Source organism: Elaeis guineensis, chromosome 11 (assembly GCF_000442705.2).
Source record: "Elaeis guineensis isolate ETL-2024a chromosome 11, EG11, whole genome shotgun sequence".
Classification (NCBI taxonomy): Eukaryota; Viridiplantae; Streptophyta; class Magnoliopsida; order Arecales; family Arecaceae; genus Elaeis; species Elaeis guineensis.
The window spans coordinates 105945411-105965719 of record NC_026003.2 but is presented as its reverse complement, the minus strand read 5'-3'; the positions used below and the strand labels follow the sequence as shown (position 1 = coordinate 105965719).

General features: G+C 37.6%; 1 protein-coding gene and 1 non-coding gene across 14 annotated transcripts in view; one reads left to right on the top strand and one right to left on the bottom strand.

Moving 5' to 3' along the window:
- Positions 1-5512: 5512 nt before the first annotated feature.
- Positions 5513-20309, top strand: part of LOC105053684 (CLIP-associated protein) — a 30713-nt gene continuing 15916 nt past the window's right edge. For 2 of the 13 annotated variants that reach the window (XM_073245880.1, XM_073245879.1), the window contains exons 1-8: positions 5513-6607; positions 6699-6761; positions 9270-9338; positions 9500-9665; positions 10863-11021; positions 13855-13952; positions 14259-14282; positions 14448-14962. In XM_073245880.1, the coding sequence (XP_073101981.1) occupies positions 6500-6607; positions 6699-6761; positions 9270-9338; positions 9500-9665; positions 10863-11021; positions 13855-13952; positions 14259-14282; positions 14448-14498 (738 nt within the window). In that variant the 5' untranslated portion in view covers positions 5513-6499 and the 3' untranslated portion in view covers positions 14499-14962. The other 11 variants (XM_073245888.1, XM_073245884.1, XM_073245882.1 and 8 more) reach the window with 11 other exon arrangements.
- Positions 17754-17859, bottom strand: LOC140852758 (small nucleolar RNA R71). The gene has a single exon (XR_012135657.1). It is a non-coding gene; the product is annotated as a small nucleolar RNA R71 (small nucleolar RNA).

Sequence of the window (20309 nt, the reverse complement as noted above, 5' to 3'; positions counted from 1 at the left end):
AATAGAGTTAAGCATAGCCATGTTTTGGTAGGTTGTTAAAGTGGATCTTTGCAAGATGGCCTGGGAATTCCAAGCCAGTGTTACTTCATTGTCTGGTTGAACTACGCTACCATGTTACTCGTTCCAACGAAGCAGTGAACCTGCAGATTGTGCAACTATAGGCCCATTAGTTTCTTGGGTTGATGTTTCAAGATTATCTTAAAAAAATAAAGCAAAGAAAATCTTGAATAACCATGGTTGCTAAACTCCTTGGAAGTATAATATCTTTGAATAAAAAGCCCCTATAATCTTTACTAAAAAAAAAAAAAAAGGCCCCTACAACAATTTTAAGAGGTGTTTGGTCACAAGCCGGAGAGTTTGTGCATTTTGCTTTGTTGCTTTGTGAACCAGCTTCTGGATTACGGATTAGTCTAGTAAATAATAAAGAACTAAAGTGCATTTGGTTTACGGTCGAAATCAAATCAGAATGATCAATTGTAATGAGAGCCAGAATGATCATATTCTTCAATGTATTTAGTTCGTAATTGTAATTGAAATTAAATCAAAATAAAATTTGAATACTAGAAGAGAATTCGGACTGAATTTTGAGGGACTAGGATATTCCTACTTCTAGAATCGGAATGGAAATGGCTCTTCCCAACCGAACAACTGCAATATTTTCATTTCAAAATCTAACTTCTCCTAACCAAGCATGCCTAAAGCCTGTTATTTTCCTTAGTTCTTTTGTGTTTTGTTCCCACATGGTCATGTACTCGTGATAAGAAGGTTTTGGTCTATGAATTAGTAAAGAAACAGGGAAAAGGACGTGGCTCACCTACCACGGATGAATTTCTTTGCTTAATTTAACTAGAGTGTGTTCATTCAAGTACATCTAACAGCAAGAAACATGCTGTTTGGGACTTTGGCATAGCTTTAGATCATGCTCACCTGGGAAGGGAATCCATGTAGACAAATGAGCTTCAAATCACAGGAATATATCTTGAATAGAATGGGTATTATTCTCCCTTGGACCTTGTGGACGCCGGTCTTGCCAGCCAAGTGTCTTAAAGTAGCTATTAATTGTACAGGAGAAAGAAAAAGGGATTGGAATAGGCTGTTTTCACCGAGGTAATTTAGCTCCAGGCCACAAGCATATGAAGGGGTGTTACTTAGTCAGGCTAGACTTAGTACAGGCTTATTTTAAGAGATTGAGATCTAGTTTTTTGAAGATCCATATTGGTTTATGTTTAATCCCGTCATGGTTGTATACTGAAGAGATCTTAGGTACTTATACAAAACAAGAGATCTAAAATAATATCTTTTGTGCTAACCTTTATTTAATAAGATCTTGATTCATTATAAATAATATTTAGTCCCATATCGGTTATGCGAGCTAGGATACATATGTAATTTCTATCTTGTTACGTATTAACTTTGGATCGTTCTTTTCTTTTTTTACTAGATTTTTTTTCTCTCTATTAATCTAAATTGTTGGACTGCTCGGCTAATCCACTGATGACATCCCATGAAATCACAAGGTTTTATTATCTTTTTGCTTTAAACTTAAGAAAGAATTATCTCCATTTTGTGCATAAGTTAATCATCACCATCATGAAATACACGAATTATCGTGATTGTAAGACTATATCTCTCTAGTCCCAACCTGGATGGAAGAGGAAGTGATATATGAGGAAGTGATATATACATGCGCATGCGCACACACTTAAAATATCATTGGTTGTCCAACACATCTTAAAGGATATTTGGTTGGAGGAGTTAGGGCCTGGAATTAAAATGAAAATGGATAACTTTCATTTGCTTGGGAGGAGTCTCATTCTGATTCTGATTCCATAGCAGAATGGGAATGGCTCAATCCTCCTGAAATTCAATTTCGACTCTTCTCTAAGGAATAAGGTTTCAAATCTCCATTTTAATTCTGATTCAAATTTTTCAGTCACAAACTAAATATTTAAAAGATATGGCCATTCTGTTTTCTATTTAAATCCATCCTGATTTCAATTTTGATTGCGAACCAAATACCCCCTTAGGCAAGTTCATTGAGATTAGCATGTGTATAAAAGCTTTATTTTGGCCTACATTAAAAATGAGATATATGGTCAATGAATCATTAGACAAAATATGCAACAAGTACAATTATACTTGTTGTAGTGTAGGAGAAAAGATATCATTAGTCTCACATTGGTTATGAGTCAAGAAAAACTCTGACTTATATAGGAAGGGACTATCCATCCTTGTGAGATGCTTTTTAGATCAGAATCTAGAAAGATAAAACCATAAGATCCATAGGCCAGAGTGGATAATATTTTACTTACCGAGCTATGAGCCTTTGACCGTAATAGTAGTGCATTAGGTAAGGGACCATCCTTGAGACTGTGGGATCCCTTCCGTCCATACACAGATTCTTCTTTGATTGGGAAGGTGTGGTAAAAAATGAGGAGAGCATCTCTCATCCGTATATAGACTCTCCAAATAAAGAGGAGAGCACCTCTTGTCCATATACAGACTCTCTTTATATGGGGGCTATACTGCGATGTAAAAGGAAGAGCATCATTAATCCTATATTAGAATTTAGATGGACAAAATCGTGAGGCTTATGGATCAGAACGGACAATATCTCAGGTGTCAAGCCATGAACTCTTAGCCACAATAATATTGAACCTATGATGAGTAGCCAATAGCCATCGATACCTATCTTTATGATACTCATAAGTTCATTTAAGAATTCTTGTTACTATTATCCTTGCAACAAGATTAGTTATAGAGACTCATACAGCCATATCCTTAATTGTTAGGGTTGGCAATTCATGTCATGGGTCATAAATGAATCGTGTCAATCTGAGGGTATAATACTGATTAGCTCAACCCGAACAGGACATGTTTAATTAAAATGGATCGACCTGTGGGACATGAACATGATATGAATATGCACAGATCGACACGACATGATCCATCTAACATGATTAATAATCATATTAGTGGGTCAAACGGATACACAATCTTCCTAATAATCCGTTTAACTATTTGACTTATTTATAAAATTTAACTAAAATAATAAAAAATTAATCAAAAAATTAAAATAATATAAAAATAATTTAATTACCTACTATACTAATTCACAGTTCTGAATTCTATCGTTGTTTGTTTTAGTTTCGGATTATAATTTTTTGATTTTCCTCGTTTTCCCTTAAGTAATCTTAAAATAAACATGTTAAGCATGTTTAAGCATATCGTGTAATCCATTAACCCGTTCTAATGTATTAGTTAAATAAGTCAAAATAGGTTACGTGGGTTAACCTGCTTAAGACATGAATTTATCATGTCACAAATGTGTCAATCCATTTATAGTCCGAATCCATTTATTTCAAATCCGAACCCACCTAAGTACATATCGTATCATATCCATGTCAATGGGTCGTGTCAAAAATTGCCTGTCCTACTTGATTGCTGAGCAAACGAGCATCTCAATGACATGGAAGGAGACTTAATATTGTTTGCTATCCCTATATTGGTAGTATAGCATTAGTTCTAGAATATAATCTAATCTTGCTTCCAAATTTCAGTTCAGGTAGTACCATCCCTCGGAGGTTTGAACTCCTTTCTGATCTTTAAAAAACAAAAAAAAAAAAGAGAAAGAAAGAGACTTCTTGCATGCTTTGCAAAGCACACACTAATACCGACCATCCTGATTAAGCTGTTTACATAGAGTGTACCAAACCAACTCCCTCAACTATCCACCACCACTGCCAGGTGAACAAATAAGCTTGCCACCACATGACTTGTTTAGAACCTTGTTTTAAATTTTTGACAATGGTGATGAAGCACATCTTTGGAATTAGGTAGGCCTATTTTGGAACCACCTCCCAGGGAGGGCAATTCTAGCCGATCCACCGGATATTCGACCTATTTTTATCCAAATAGGGTGGATTTTATCCAATCCGATTTAAATCCAAAGAGGATATGAGTTCTAGATAAAATATCTCAAGTGAATTCGAATGAATATGGGTAATGGCATACTTCAATCCAAATCTGACCAAATATAACCTTATCTAAATCCTCTCTTTCAAAGTTATAATTACTTTGTAATATTTGCATGACAAATTCTTTATCGGATCCGATCCAACTCCTCTTATCTATCCAATGAGATCCAATCTGCATTACTAGTTGACCCAACTCGACTCAATTCGAGACGGATATGGGGGTGGATGTGGATATGGAATTTTTAATTATGAGATAGATATAAATATTGATCGATCCAATTCATATCCAGTCCATTGACATCCCCACCATATCTCAATGTTTCCTTCTAAGTGGAGGAAGGCTTCAATCATTTGGTGCCTGGCCCAATTCTAGGGTTCAATCTCAAAACTAGATATTTTAAAATAGTGGACTAGCTTCAATCTCAGTGTTTGTACCATGACTTTAAACCCATACAAATGCCACAGAACTACGTTATGGTTGAACCAATAAACCTTGAGATTTTACCTAACCTGGCTCTCTTGTTTGTTGTACAGATTTGGATTATATTCATGAGCACAATGACAGGCAAGGGAAACTTATTTGATAATTGACTATATTGGTCTTCAGGTGTGATGGGACTCTTGCTTTCTTTCATGATACTCTTATGTAATATGCAAGGTCTTTTTCTAAATCTCAGCATCAATCTATGGAGCAAAGTTTAGATGCTGCCTCCAGAAACGAAGTAAACATGAAGGATCCAACGGAATAAAATATTGGCTCATTTTGAGATGAACCAGGATTTCTTGTGAGAGCTTCCTGGGACGCCTTATGGGAGCGCGCCCTCTCTCTCACGCGATGGCTCGATTTCTTGTGATTTTTCCCTAAATTTTTTTCCGCCAGATCCGATTGCCAAGGACATTGCCCAGATCCGAAGCACTAACCCTAGGGGGAATCTTTCGAGGTTCTCCTCCCCGGGGACGAGATGGAGGAGGCAATGGAAATGGCGCGGGCGAAGGACACAAAGGAGCGGATGGCCGGAGTGGAGCGGCTTCACCAGCTATTGGAGGCGTCTACGAAGAGCCTGTCGTCGACTGAGGTCACGGCCCTCGTTGATTGCTGCACGGATCTCCTCAAGGACAACAATTTCCGGGTGTCCCAGGGCGCGCTCCAGGCGCTGTCCTCCGCTGCTGTGCTCTCCGGGGAGTACTTCAAGCTCCATTTTAATGGTCTTTTTCCCTTATGTTGATGACTTACTACACGGCGATCATCAGTCCACGTAGAGAGCGGATGACTCCCTACGCAGACTCGCTCGTACCGTCGGAGATAGGTCCTCACTAGCTAGTGTATTAACTGTAAGCTAGACTAGTGATCCAATCGTTAAAGAATAAAAGTTATCTCAAAAAATTAGTAGATTTTATATAATCTTGCTTTATTTTTGATTTATATTTTTTTTTTATTTGAGTTTCGTTCCCGTCGTCGAGAGGCTAGGTGATGGGAAGCAACCCGTCCGGGATGCTGCCCGACAGCTTCTGATCACCCTCATGGAGGTTAGGGATTCAGGATTTTCCCTAAAAAATATATATATCCTTTTTTTTGTTTCTTAATTTTTAATGTTCTAGTTTCCAGCCTTTGAGATTTTGTACAAATCATTAGTCTTGTCAAGAGAACTTTGTGTGGTTTGAATGAGAAAAAGAGGAAGATTTGGGGAGTGCATAAGAATGCCGTGATGGCCTTTGAAATTTAGGGTTTGAGTGTGAATTGAATGCTTCATGGATCTGTCAATGTTCTGCCTAAATCTCAGAAAGTGGGGGCTTTTTTTTTCTTTCAATGGGAATGGGAAACCTTTTCCTAGATGCATGTCAGTTAGGACGATGGATCTGTGTCTCATTCTTCTTCCTAGAGGAAGTGCAGAGCTTCTTTGGTTGCTTTTTTCAAAATTTCTGCGGGTAACAAAAAGGTGGTGGCTTTAAGGTTTTTTTTTTGTTCTTCCCTATTTTTGTTGGGGGAACTTTTGTTCAATGTCTCATGAAGTGCTATGCCTTTGATGGGGCTCAGTTGATGTTCGAAACATCAAAGACTTCAGAATCTGTTTTTCTTCAATGCTTTTACAAACTTATAGTGGTTATTGATGAAACTATGGGTAGTTTGGAATGTTAAACTCAACATTTTCTATTTGTAAACCAGATTTCTTGCCCACACTTCCCTCCCTTAAGTGTTCACCATCCGTCAACATTAATACATTTTGAAACAGTTCATTTGTATGTGCATTTTTTTGCCCCAACTCTGAGCTTTTTATATAAGGACAAAGTTGTATGTCTATATATCTGACTATTATTCTTATAAATTGAGGTTGAGTAATTGCGTTTGTGTTCACAAAGCAATGAATGTTCTTGGTTTATTTCTTGCTCACGAACTCTAAATTATGGATCCTTTTACATAACTTCTGGAAAGAGGATTATGATGTGGATAAGCTATTAAGGTTCATCCTAATCAGTTTTCATCACCCACGATCATTGTTGAAAGAGCTGGGAGTTATGCTTGGATGCACAAAAGTTGGAGAGTTTGGGAAGAGTTTGCACGCATAGTTGCAACAGCAGTTAGTCTTTTTGTTACTACTGAGCCCACTCTTCAGCGAGTTATACTTCCTCCAGTTTGTGTAGTTGTTACCATTTCTTGTATGTCTTTTATTTTAGTAATTTATATACATAAACATATGCGATTGACTTGTTTTTGCTATACAGGTTTTGCAATTGCTGAATGACCCTAACAATAGCATTATGGAAGCTGCGACCTTGTGTATTGAGGTTTGTATGGGTGAACCTGCTTTTGTCTTGTTTTCGCTTGTCATTTACTATATAATTTCTGTACATTTGTCCTATTGCCTTGTGAGAAAGGATATGGAGAGGGTTCTATATGTAAGAAAATCGAGATGCTGTGGGGATAAGCAACAATTAGAAGACATGAGACAATCCAAAATGCACTTGATCATGATCAAACTGTGGTAACATCAGAGATATTGCTCTAAATAGGGATGCTCGGTGAATGATGATCCTATAAATCTGACCTTTAATAATTAGGGCTAGAACTGGGCTGGGTCGGGACCTACCCCTGCCCGAGCCCGGCATGAAATAATTTTTCAGGCTTTGGGCCGGGCTGAGGCTCGATTTTTTTGAAAAAATATAGGCCCGAGCCTAGCTCCGAGACTGGCCCGAACCCAATCGGGCCGGCCCATGTCCAAACTTGAATTAGGCACGATTGGAGCTTGTTGTGGAGGAAGGGAGGGGATGAGCAGGGGAGGGGGTGGTCGGAGGTGAGGGAGAGGGAGGAGCGGAGGGGGAGGTCTGCGAGGACTTCCTCCCGGTAAGACCCTCCAGCCTTGAGATGGAGACCATGTTCGTCCGGCTCTTGGCGCCGGATCCTTGAGACGAGATCCAGGACAAACCTGCCTTTGCGATCGGTGGCCAAAGGAGCCCCCATTTCACCGCATCAGCACCATCCGCGGCAATGGAGCATGGCGGAGCGAAGGAGCTCGTGGGCCAACACAACGTCAGGTTCTCGCCCTTGCCCTTGGCTTCGCCTTGCACCGCTCGGACCCCAAACCCTCCACCACCACTTTTCCCCATCCCGAGATGGATGGATTCCTCACCGACCGACTATTGGAGGCGGTAGCACTTTCCGACGGCTTTGTCGAGAGCTCCTGCAATTCGCTGGTGCCCCGCACCACAATCGCCGATGCCGACTACAAGGTGCCGCTGATCGATCTCGAATGTCCCAATGAGCTATGGAACTGGTCGCTGCCACCCCTCGCCATGGAGATATCCTGGTTCGCCGGCGTCGGAGTGGGGGTCGGGGAGAATCCTGGAACTTGCCTTGATTTCTTGCCGGAGAGGGACATCCAAGTAGCGTGGGGGCTGAGCCAAACTTTGGGCCTGACTTGGGGCTTGGGCCTGGGCCGAGCCCGAACAGGCCAAAGGTCTGCCCGAGCCCGGCCCGAAAGCAAAACGAGCCTTATTTTTTTAGCCCAAGCCCGGTCTGAATAGTTTCGGGCCAAGCCTGAAGCGCGGCCCGATGGGCCTCGGGCCGGCCTGAGCCCACTTCCAGCCCTATTAATAATTGGGAACCTTAATGGGTATGGTTGTGGAATTCTAACACCTTTTTTGTGTTCATAAACTTCATAAAGAAATTTGTGTAAGTATAGGTTACTCCAGCTTCACATGCAGCATGCTGGGTAGCTTAGAACTTGCATGGTGTTGTTGTGGATAATTAATGTGTAAAAAGCAAAGACAAGGAAATCATGATTGCTAGACATAAAATCCATGGTCTAAATGACAAAAATAATTAACATACTGAAAGCTAACTTTTCCTTGGTTGCATTGCCACTGTCTTTCCGACTTCATAATACATTTGGAACAGGACCTTATTCAATCCATGAGTTCATCATGATAAATGTTATTTTTACGAATGAAATGATTGTTGTGTCCACTATTATCAAATCTTGATATTCGATGTCTCCACAACTAACCAATAGGGGGCTTATGGAACTCTGGATGCAAGAACTCTGTTTAATCCATTACATGATGTTAAATCATGTTGTTTGGAGGAATTAAAGGCTTGTCCATACTAATAAGAACTTTTATCATTGGAATGATGTATATAGCTTAGAAATTGTTTTCTAAATTGGTTGGTTGGCTTAAAGTTTGTGCTATAAACATAATCTTCTTTTGGAAAACCTTGCTTTCCCTTCTCATTATTTAGGCATTTTCCAAGTCCAATGGAAGTTCAGCAACTAACAAATAGGGGGCTTATGGAACTCTTGATGCAAGAACTCTGTTTAATCCATTACATGATGTTAAATCATGTTGTTTTGAGGAATTAAAGGCTTGTCCGTACTAATAAGAACTTTTGTCATTGGAATGATGTATATAGCTTAGAAATTGTTTTCTAAATTTGGTGGTTGGCTTAAAGTTTGTGCTATGAACATAATCTTCTTTTGGAAAACCTTGCTTTCCCTTCTCATCATTTAGGCATTTTCCAAGTCCATTGGAAGTTTGGAGACTTCCTTCTTTACGGGAATTTTGAATTTTGGAACCAGTAAATATTAGATTTGCATTCGTATTTACATGCTGGCCAAGGACAAGGGAAGAAAAGAAAGAGATGTACTGGTCGACATGCTTGTAGGACATGATGGACAAACATTTCATAGAAAAGCAATTTTCTGGAAATGATGGGCTGTTAGCAATAAAACACATGGTATTTCAAATTAGATGATTCGAACATGTTAACTAGACAACTTATTGCTTCTCTCATTGTAGGAGATGTATATACATGTTGGACCTCAATTTCATGAAGAATTGCAGCGCTACCATCTTCCTTCATCCATGGTAATCATCCAAGACTTTGGTGTACCTAATGCAGTGACTCTATAATTGCTTTTAAGATTGTAACTCATTTAATGGCTAAGCTTTTGAGAGTTTTTTCCAATGCTTTTGACGAGTTGATTGATTATAAAGTTCATGATTTGATATCACTTTTTATACTGCAGATGAAAGAGATGAATTCCAGGTTAGAAAAATTAGAATCAAAGGTTCGTCCATCCAATGGAGTTGGAACTCATTTTATTTCTACAGAACTGAAATCATTCACTTCTAATCAGAAAAGGAGCAGTCCAAAGACCAAGAGCATTCCAAGGGAATCCTTGTTCTCCGGAGGTTGGTCTTCTTTTTCCTTGTAAATTCATATCATGGAAATATTGAAACAAACCATTTGCATGTGCTATTGAAGGATCCACTCAGTTAAGTAATTAACTGAGTTTGACACTGTCCCTGCGATGTCTTCTGCTTTGCAAAAGTTGGAGGTTTGAGAATGAGACAATGCCCGGAGTGCATATTCTTAATCATTTAACTTAGTATTGAAATTCATATCGTGGAAAATATATGGGCAAGATAATTCACTTTGAAAACAGAATCCTTTTGGATTCCTATCTGTACTGTTTTTTGTTTTAGCATTTTTTAATACATTTCCATGTACCATATTCTGAGAGAGAAAAATCTTTTCCTGCATTCCTAATATTAGGGCAGCACACACCCACACACATGCTCATGTGGGTGGAACTTTTTGAATTTGTTGTTCATCAAATTGTTATCCTAGTTGCAAAGTTTAATTCTGCTTTCTAACAAATCATGTTTTGTGTTTTCCAGATACAGTGTCTACATTTTAGGTATTTTAAATATATCTTGAAACTTAAGCAGTGTATATTGAAGGCAACTCCCAAAATTTATGTTAATATATGTTCTAACTGAAACTGAAACGCCTACTTTTTTTTTTTTAAGGATGAAAATTAGGGAGACACAGCAGTTACAAATTGAAGCAGCAAGGGGAAAAAGTGTGTTTTTTGTTTGTGTATGTGTTTTTTTCATTGGGAGGGAGGAATTGAGGCAGTAGTTTGAGTTGCTGAAGTTTTTATGTGATCTTCTCATTAGTTGTTACTGAAGATGTAGTTGGACTTCAGTTTGATAAATCATAGCCTGTACAAATGCTGTAAGCTTTTTTTAGATGTTTCTGACAATTTGCATGCTGTTTCTTATCCTTGAATGGAAGGTACTTTTAATTGTTTGTTTTGATCTTTTTTCGGCATTCGCATCTACAGACATACATTGACCAAAGTGGTAATTATTCTCAATAATTGAAAATAAACTAATTATTAAGGCTCAATAAAAATTTGATTTGGGTCATATGATTCTTCCAACTAGAATATCTTGTTGAAAATTATACTATGCATTCAAATTTTATTGTGCAGGCACACACTTTGTAAATCCACACATTTATGGTGCTACTCTTTTTCCAAATAATTTTTTGTAATTTTATGCCTCTGGATGATATTCTGTTTTCTTACTGATTAATTTCAGAAATTGATGTTACTGAAAAGCCAGTAGACCCAATTAAAGTGTTCTTTGAAAAGGAATCGATCAAGGAAATTGAGAAAATTGCATCCACTCTAGTACCGGAAAAAGACTGGTCACTTCGAATAGCTGCCATGCAAAGAGTTGAAGGCCTGGTCTTTGGAGGTTTTACTTCATCAGAACATTTCTGTTTATTAAATTCAAGCATCAAAATCTTATTTATCATTTTGTTGATGTGTTTCTTCTTGTGTATAGGAATAGTCGCTAGTATCTCCTAGCTGCCTTGAGATGATTTCATTTGTTTAATTACATTTATTGTTGATGTTCTTTCCCTTGCATTAAAAAGCCATTGCAGTTAAGATACTTCAAGTGATGTATGAGGAAAGGACATTATAGGGGCAAATTTTCCATTTACGCATGCAGTGCTGGATCAGTTGATCTAAGATTTTATGCACTCTATCAATTGTTTTCTTAACCAAGTTTTCCACCACTCTTTTGGCTGTGGCACTAATTATTATATGCTCCTGTATTCTTAACTGCTTCTTTTCATAATTCAAATATTGAAACCTCAGTTTTGTATCATTTTTTTTTCAAAAAAAAAATCAGAAAAGTGTTGAAGTAAAAAAAAAAAACCACATCATTTTAACATATATTTGTATTGCTTGGAATCTCCAGATTTATTAGTGAGTGGTTTCTCAAAGGACTTTATTTTTGTTTGATAAAATATAAAAACTTCATGCTTAGGACATAGTTTCACATTTTGTTGTTTAATGGCAATGTAAATATATATGACATTTGAGCTCTAGGATAGCGAAAGTGATGCAAAAAATGGTTTTTCCTTCTCATTAGAGTTTAATATTGCAATATTGCAAATTTTAGAGAATGCTTCTTCATATTTAGACAAATTGAAGAAATGATGAAAATTTTGCATAAAAAGCCCTAAATGATAAATTAGGATGTGAAAAAAATAGTTTTGCTAATTACCAACCATAATTTTGATCTCCTTCAGCCAAAAGCAAAGTTCTGTTTCAGTTTTGAAGTTTTAGCTGAACCTCCAGAGCATTAATAATGATTGAGAAGAATTTGTTTCATGTCAGGATCTATACCATCCATATAGCAATTAGCAAGTGTCTGATATATTTTCTCGACCTTAATTGATGTTAAAAAAAATAAAGATATAGTTCCGTGATGACCTAAGACCTCACCTAAAAGGGTGAGCTAGAAGGTTATTAATTGGGGTATCTGGCCTTGTTTAAATACCTGGGACCTCTCTAGTGCACAACCGATGCAAAACTACATGCACGCCCATACAGGTCCTGAAACACTCCCCCATTTATGCCCTGACATCCTCATGAGGGAACAGCCCATTCAGAAACAAAAACATCATGCATCACTCATGATCTCACCCAAGAAGGCTCGCTAGAAGTTTATTGACTGTGATGCTTGATCTTGTTTAAATACCTAAGACCTCCCTAGCACATTTTTTTTCCAGTTGAAACCTTGATCTTTTAAAGTCTGGTTGTATCATAGATATTGTTATATAATAAATCTTTATCTGATTTGGATAATCAGCTTGAGGGATCATATATAGAGGGTGTTGTTGATTTGATGGTTAGAAGAAATGATCTTTCTTGCTCAGCAAATTTTGGAGGAGTCTGGAATTGTTTAGCTTGAACTCACTTTGCTAGGAGTGTTTATACACCAGGGGTTCAATAGTACTCCATTGTGTGGATTGGGCTATTGCTGTTTACATGTCATATTTTTTCAAGGTTGTCTATTATTTGGTTATACTAACATATGCACTCGAATTCTGGATCGAAGTTTTACCATGTAGATCTTTCCCTTCACTTCCATGCATATGCAAGGATGACTTTGTATCCTGTATTCAATTTACTAGGAGAGGTGGTCATTTATTTTGTGATTTCTTATTTGTCACTCCTCTGGACCTAACTCCAGCGGTACTTGGGAAAAGAAAGCCTTTTTGGGAAAAGAAAACCTTTTCTAAATGTTGATTGAATCCATGGTATCTAAGTGTTGTTACATAGCAATTCTGTGATAATTGAGTATCAAAACATTTGACAATGTCATTGTTCCATTGTCTTGTCCTCTATTTCCACATGCATAGCATGTCCTTCTTTTCATGGATATTGGTAGGATATTTAATTGTGTGCTATGCTGAAATAATTGCAGTTGGGGTGAAGGGATGTTCTTGGATTTTGGGGATCCCTATGGGTAGAAATTTCCAGGAAGCTATTCCTGTTTTGTGAGGGTTGTCATGAGACTTGTTTGTTATTCCGGCAAACAACAATCTTCCAGGCAAGTCTGTGGTTGGTTTCAGCTTTCCTGACAATTTTGAAACTGGAGTTGATTTTGGATTAATTTGAGCCGAAACTTCCAGGGAAAGCATTTTGATTTAGTGGGAACATAAAATCCTGTTAGTAGATGATTGCGATCCTTGTGGAATATACCTGGCTTCATTCGGAAAACTTGTGGCTGCGCCATTTCTTGAAAACTATCACCTAGTGGATCAGTTTCATACTTTTGGGCTGATCCATGTAGAACATTCATGTGTGTTGTTCGTTTTAATTGGACTATATGCATCCTCAATTCCTTATTTCTGCTCTTCTTAAAACTATTTTTTCAATCTTGTATACCTCAACTTGAATCAATATTTTGTTCTCCTTGCACTTTATGCTAATGGGAGTAGCTGAAACTTAAGCTAACCAATCTGTAAATATTTCCTTTTTCATCTTTTCAGAATATGTATGATTTTGCAAAGTGGTAACCCCTTGTTTCCTTCTCAGGAATCTCATATTTGTATTGCTGCAGTGACTTGTGAGTGTTGCATTTGGTGTCCTAGTTCATCCTTACAGGATAATGCATTTTCTTTGTAGTGATTCACTACTTAACGGTTATATTATTTTTTTTTGATTTATGGTCACATTACTTTGTTACTTCTATGATTTTTTTGGTCCAAGTCTGATTGAATTTCTATCAGATGCTGCGGATTATCTGTCGCTTCCTATGCTCTTAAAGCAGTTAGTTGCTCCTTTAAGCACTCAGCTATCAGATCGACGTTCTAGCATAGTAAAACAGGTGTGCTCTCAATTCTAATTTTGTTATGCTGGATAGATTGTCACCATGCTGTGTGGTGATGGCTTTTGACAGCTGGCAAAATGGATTCCTTAAAGCTGATTCTAATATGATATGAAACACAACTCTTTATTTCATTTTAGAATAATATAAATTCATTATTGGAAAAATTGATCCCAGTTTTCTTTTTTCTATCCATGATTGGAAAAATCGTTTCTTGTTTATTTCTTCTAGCATTCCTTGGGATTTTAATTATAACTGACGTAAGCTTGAGCTCAAGTGGAACTCTAATAATGAGGTCCTTCCCAGGGAGAGGCTTTTGCAATGCTACAGGTATGAAGGTATCCAAGCTAAGTCATCTGGTGATCGATCAGTCTTTACATAATGCTGGCATTAGCCAAATCTCTTCTCGGGATAAGTTTGATGTCATATATATTTTTTTTTCCTTTCATTCATTTTTATTTATTTTTTTTAAACAAAATTTTCTTTCTGTTGCAGCAAATGAAGTTCGATCCGAAAAGGATGATGGAGTTGAAGAAGAGAAAGTAGGAGTCAAGTAATGAACCTGTTGCGAAGAAAGGCAAAGATGCAGCGAGTTCGAGATCGGCTCCTTCAGCTCTTTAAACTTCTCCAGCCCCCTCTTCAATCACAATTTCTTCACCCCCAGCTCCTACCGCTAAGCCATGTCAAAGACTTCACATCGACGCGAAATTGAGGTGGCTCATCCACTTACAAAGCAGGCTGCCACATGCTCATGATCAAGTTCTTCTCTTGTGCCTCCGACATTGGAAAGATCAGTTTGGTTGACTGAACAACGATCAAGGCTTTTAGAGACTGCTCCACCTTCCTCGTCCGCTGAAAGGGTGGACATCTTACAAATGTCCCTATTTGAGATATCACATTTTGATCGAGACTTTCTGCGCGCGATTTTGCCTTAGAGGGATCTGGATGCTCGAAGGAGGGACCTCTCTATTGAGCAACTATTGAATCATGGCTACATTGATTTGATGGACGTAAGTTTTTTTCTTTCTGATAAACACTTAATTTAAGTCATTTAAAGCAGAAAATCATATTTAATTTATTTTATTTATTAAAAATTTGATGTTTCTTTTTATGTTTTACAGGAAAGATGATCGCCGATACAAAGAGTCTGATTCATAGATAAAAAAGACTCAAGTTTGAAAAAATTTGGACTTAAAATAAAATTAAAATAAAAGAAAGACGCATCCGGTATTATAGAAAATGAAGATACTATGCAAGGAATCTAAAAGGATATAAATGTCATTGTAAAGAAATAAAAGTTTCTTTTTGGTACATGAAAAGATTGGTCACGTTAAATTTTCCTGGGCGCGCGTGAATGTGGGCAGCATGAGCTCGTGGGCGGCGTGAACGCGCGGACGCGGGCAGGATACGGGACGCTTGAGGCAGGATGCGACATGAGCTCGTGGGTGCGCGGGTGAGCGTGGATGCGGGCGGGACGGACGCAGGCAGGCGCGCACCGCAGACCAGTGGCGAGCAAATTAAAGGAAAAAATTTTTATTTGAAAATATCTCAAGTGGAAAAATTTATATTTTTTTTTAGTCCCACATCGGAAAATTATGTAAAACTCCTCCCCCTAATATCTATAAAATGATTTTTGTACTCCCATTAGAGGGGGAGCCCAGAAATTCTTCTAGAGCCTTGCATAGAGGAATAGAAAGGGACTACTTCATGAGTAGCTAGGCTAGCAGTCTCGGGAGTGGAGAAGAAATTTTGTAACGACACAGAGATGGTTTATTGTTCTAAACTTTCTGTATTTCTTTATATGCAATAAAGATTATGCTTTTTATTTAAATTGTCATGAGTTCTTTATTTTCTCCCTTTCATATTTTTTATTTATGCTTTCTTGTTAGATTAATATTAGGAACAACTTTTACTTTTCGGAGGTGCGCCGTGATCTACGGATACGGGGCGTGCCGAGGAAAGAAGAGTTGTTTACCTAGTACTTTCCGGAGACGCGCCGTGATCTATGGGTACGGAGCGTGCCGAGGAAAGACAGGTATTTTTCTTAAGATTAATCACATCTATTTAGTTAAAAAAAAGAGATACAACTCTGCTAGTGCAAATTAATTCAAAACTCCTAAGTTCTTTATTCTCTAATTATCTTAATTTTAAGATAATTTATTTTCTAAATTAAAAACAACGCTTCTTTCTTTTATCTTACAATCTCAATTTAGCCCAAGGTCCTTGAGGATACGATCTCAACTCATCCTACCTACGTAGTGAGTAGAGTTATTTTTGGTGCTATCAACGACTACGCATCAAATTTTGGCGCCGTTGTCGGGGATCTTGGCACGGTTGAATTAAAAAAAATTGAAATTTTTTTTAAAAAAAAAAAATACTTTTCAGTTTTTATTTCTCGTTTTAAAATTTTTTTTCAGTGCTTTCTAGCTAGATAATCTTATTTGCATAATTACAGAATTACCTTGCATAACTAATTTACTACTTAGGAATTTTGCTGCTTAGAATAATTTGCTACTTTTTATAGCCCAGTGATTTATTGCTTTTTAGACTTAATCACTTAAATTTATTTTCTTGCAAAACTAAAAAAAAAGAAAAAATTTAAAAAATATATAAAAAGATAAAATTATAAAAAAAAAGTCACTGATATTTCATAACACTTAACTAAAACAGCGTAACCTCAAATATAAAAATTTCTAACTTGATTGGACACTTTGTTTCTTTGCATTGCATCTCCATAATTAATCTTAAGGGCAATAACCCATTAACCAGATAAGATGGGGATTTGATCACCTTTCCTTGGCCCACAAATCACTCCCTTGCATTTGCATAACCTAGACCATAATTTAAAATCAACTAGACGTTAGCCCTAGGAATTTCGAGCTCAATAGGATAAGAAAGCTCTAGAGTTGAACCGAGTGCGGATTGGTTAATTGCTCAGTGTCTAAGGCAAGTGGTTAAAGAAAGTGATTTTCAATTGGTTCCGTTGACTGACCTGGCCAACTTAGTTGGTGTCTAAGGAAAGCAACGAGCAGGGAACCTTCCACATCTTACGCTTACCTGGCCGAGTCAGTTAGTCAGTCTTGAGTTTGGAGTGCTCAAAGGCGGTCTTGAAAGTTAGGAGCTGTCTAGATCTAAGTTAATCTTAGGATAGAGAGTCTATGATTGTTTAAGTTGATTGCAATTAACATCTAAACATTAACTAATTTCTCTTTTTCATAGATTTAAGATTCTTAGGTTCTTCTCTTTAGATTTTCTTCATTCTTTTCTCACTTTATTAATATATATTATAAAAAAAAAATTTTCTGTGTTTGCTCTACAGTATAATTGTAAGGTGTATGCTTGGCCGTAGATCGTTACAACCAGAAATCCAACTTTTTGATCCAGAAATAGAAAGAACCTTTAGAGCCAACAGACGTAAAAATATGGACCGAAATCAGGAGAATGATCCATCCAAGCAATTGAAGGAGTACTTTACTCCTTCCACATATACCTACTCTCCTTGTATTCAAGTGCCTCCTGTGGAGGCCACTCAATATGAAATTAAGTTCAGTATAATCCAAATGTTACCTTCATTTTATGGACTTAGTAATGAGGACCCTTATAAACATCTTGAAGAATTTCTTGAAATATGCTCAACTGTCAAAATTCACAACTTCTCCGATGATGCTCTTAGGTTGAAATTATTCCCTTTTTCACTTAAGGACAAAGCCAAATACTGGCACATACTTTGGATTACATGACTATATGGGACCAGCTGCAAGGAGAGTTTCTCAAGAAATATTTTTCATAGGAAAAACTAATCAAATAAGGAAAGCCATAACTAGTTTTTCCCAATTAGATGGAGAAATGTTTCATGAAACATGGGAGAGATTAAAAGACCTTATTAGAAAATGTCCCCACCATGCTGTAGCCAAGTGGCAGTTAATCCAATGTTTTTATGATGGGCTCTCTGAAAGACATCGACAAATGGTCGATGCATCATGCGGTGGGACATTCATGCTGAAAAGTGAGGATGAGGCATGGCAACTGTTTGAAATTTTAAGTGAAAATTCATTACATCATATGTCTGCCTCTATTAGAGATAAATCCATGTTAAACCCAAAAAGAGGTGGAATATATGAAGTAGGAAATGCCATAGATATCCATCAAAAGGTAGATGAACTGTCCCAAAAATTAGATCGTCTTCTAAATACTGGACAATCCCCGATTCCACCTAATCCAATCCAAGGAGTTTGTGCATTGTGTGCAAGTCCGAACAATTTTGTTAATGAATGCCCAGCCGCATCTCAATTTCTGAGTTTGTGCACGAGCAGGTTCAGCAAGCTCAAGTCCAACAAGCTCGCAGACCAGGAAACGATTCATATTCGAACACTTATAACCCCGGCTGGAGAAATCATCCAAATTTTTCCTGGAGACCACAACCAGTGGTTGGTCCTGCCACACCTCGACCTCAATATCAGGATCCAACATATAGGCATGGATCATACCATCAATTTCAAAATGCTCCTCAACCATCTACTACTGGTCACAGCTCAGCTTTTGAGAAAAAAGTTCTGAAAGCACTAGAACGATTAGAAGTCAACACTCAGATCCTTAACTCCCACACACAATCCATTGCTAAGCTAGAGACCCAAATAGGTCAACTAGCGACTGCATTCAGTAGGAGGGAAGAAGGAAAATTACCTAGCCAACCCGAGAGCAACCCAAGAGGGCAATTTGTGATTAAGAGTTATAATACCCCAGAAGCTTTTTCTGAACATGCCAAATCAATCATGACTCTGAGAAGTGGGAAGGTCATTGAACACACTAGTAAAACCAATGAGACGACCCTAAACCTCTAACCGAATCCAAATCACCCAAGAACAAGGAGGACCTGAAAATAGAGAAGGAACCAATTGCACCGAATCATCTTACTTGCCTAAAGCCCCATTTTCGGATGTCCTGAAAGCCCTATTCCTGCAGATAAGAAGGAAGGAAAACTCGATGAGATGTTGGAATTGTTTAAGCAAGTCCAAATTAATCTTCCCCTTCTAGACGCAATCAAACAGGTCCCTGCTTATGTCAAATTTTTGAAGGATTTGTGTACCCAAAAATGTAAATCTAGATCACAAATCCCAAAGAAAGTATGTCTCACTGAACAGGCTAGTTCTGTCGTCCAGCATGCCACTCCAAAGCTTAAAGACCCAGGAGCCCCATTATTTCCTGTGTTATAGGAGATTATCACATTGAAAAAGCTCTTCTAGATTTAGGGGCAAGTGTGAATCTTTTACCTAGTTCGGTGTATGAACTTTTTGGATTCGGAGAACTGAAATCCACATCAGTCACATTACAGTTAGCCGACAGATCAATTAAGGAACCACGTGGAATGCTTGAGGATGTCTTGGTCAAGATAGATGAGTTTTACTTTTCAGTTGATTTTCTGGTTCTCGATATGAAATTAAGTGGCAACCCCAAACAAATTCCCATTATCTTAGGACGACCTTTCCTAGCTACGGTGAATGCATGCATCAATTGTAGGACAGGAGTCATGGACGTATCGTTTGGGAATAAGAAACTGAGACTGAATGTGTTTGGTGCTTCCCAAGGACCATCAATGGATAGTTGCTTCAAAGTAGATACACTAGAAGACATTATAGAAGATGCAACACCCACAATTCTAGCACCTGACCCCTTAGATACTTACTTGGCTCACTTTGGAGTGTATGACTTTAAGGGATATATGAAAGAAGTTAACATATTGTTGGATACACCACATGATAAAATCACTCCTCCATGGACAATCAAGTATGAGCCATTGCCCATCTTTTGTTGGTTTTATTGCATATGACGTCTGGCTGAAGACGTAAAACTTAGCACTTTTTGGGAGGCAACCCAAATTTCTTCTATCTTGTTTTAACTGATCATCATTTTTTTTAAAGAATAAAGGACCACTCTGTATGGAAGAGTCTGTTAATAAACTTGACGTCTGGCTGAAGACATAAAATTTAGCGCTTGTTGGGAGGCAACCCAATGATTTCATATTTTTTTTACTTTACCGCAGCTGCAGGAATTTAGAACAAGAGCCTATTAATCAATGAAGCTATCTTCAACTTCCGAAGCAAAATTATCCCAGGTGCACTCTCTCCTTTTATTTTCTTTGCTTTTTTACTTCATTGAGGACAATGTAGATTAAGTTGGGGGGGAGGAAATTAATCAAATCCTCGAGTATGGTCAGAAATAATTAGTTTTGTGGATTCAAATTTTATTAGGCATCCTAATAAATGAATGATTAACGGTTAAGATAATTTTAGAGATACTGAGGAATAAATTATTAAGAAAATCCAATGAATGGTAGGATTTAAACTAGATCAAATTTTA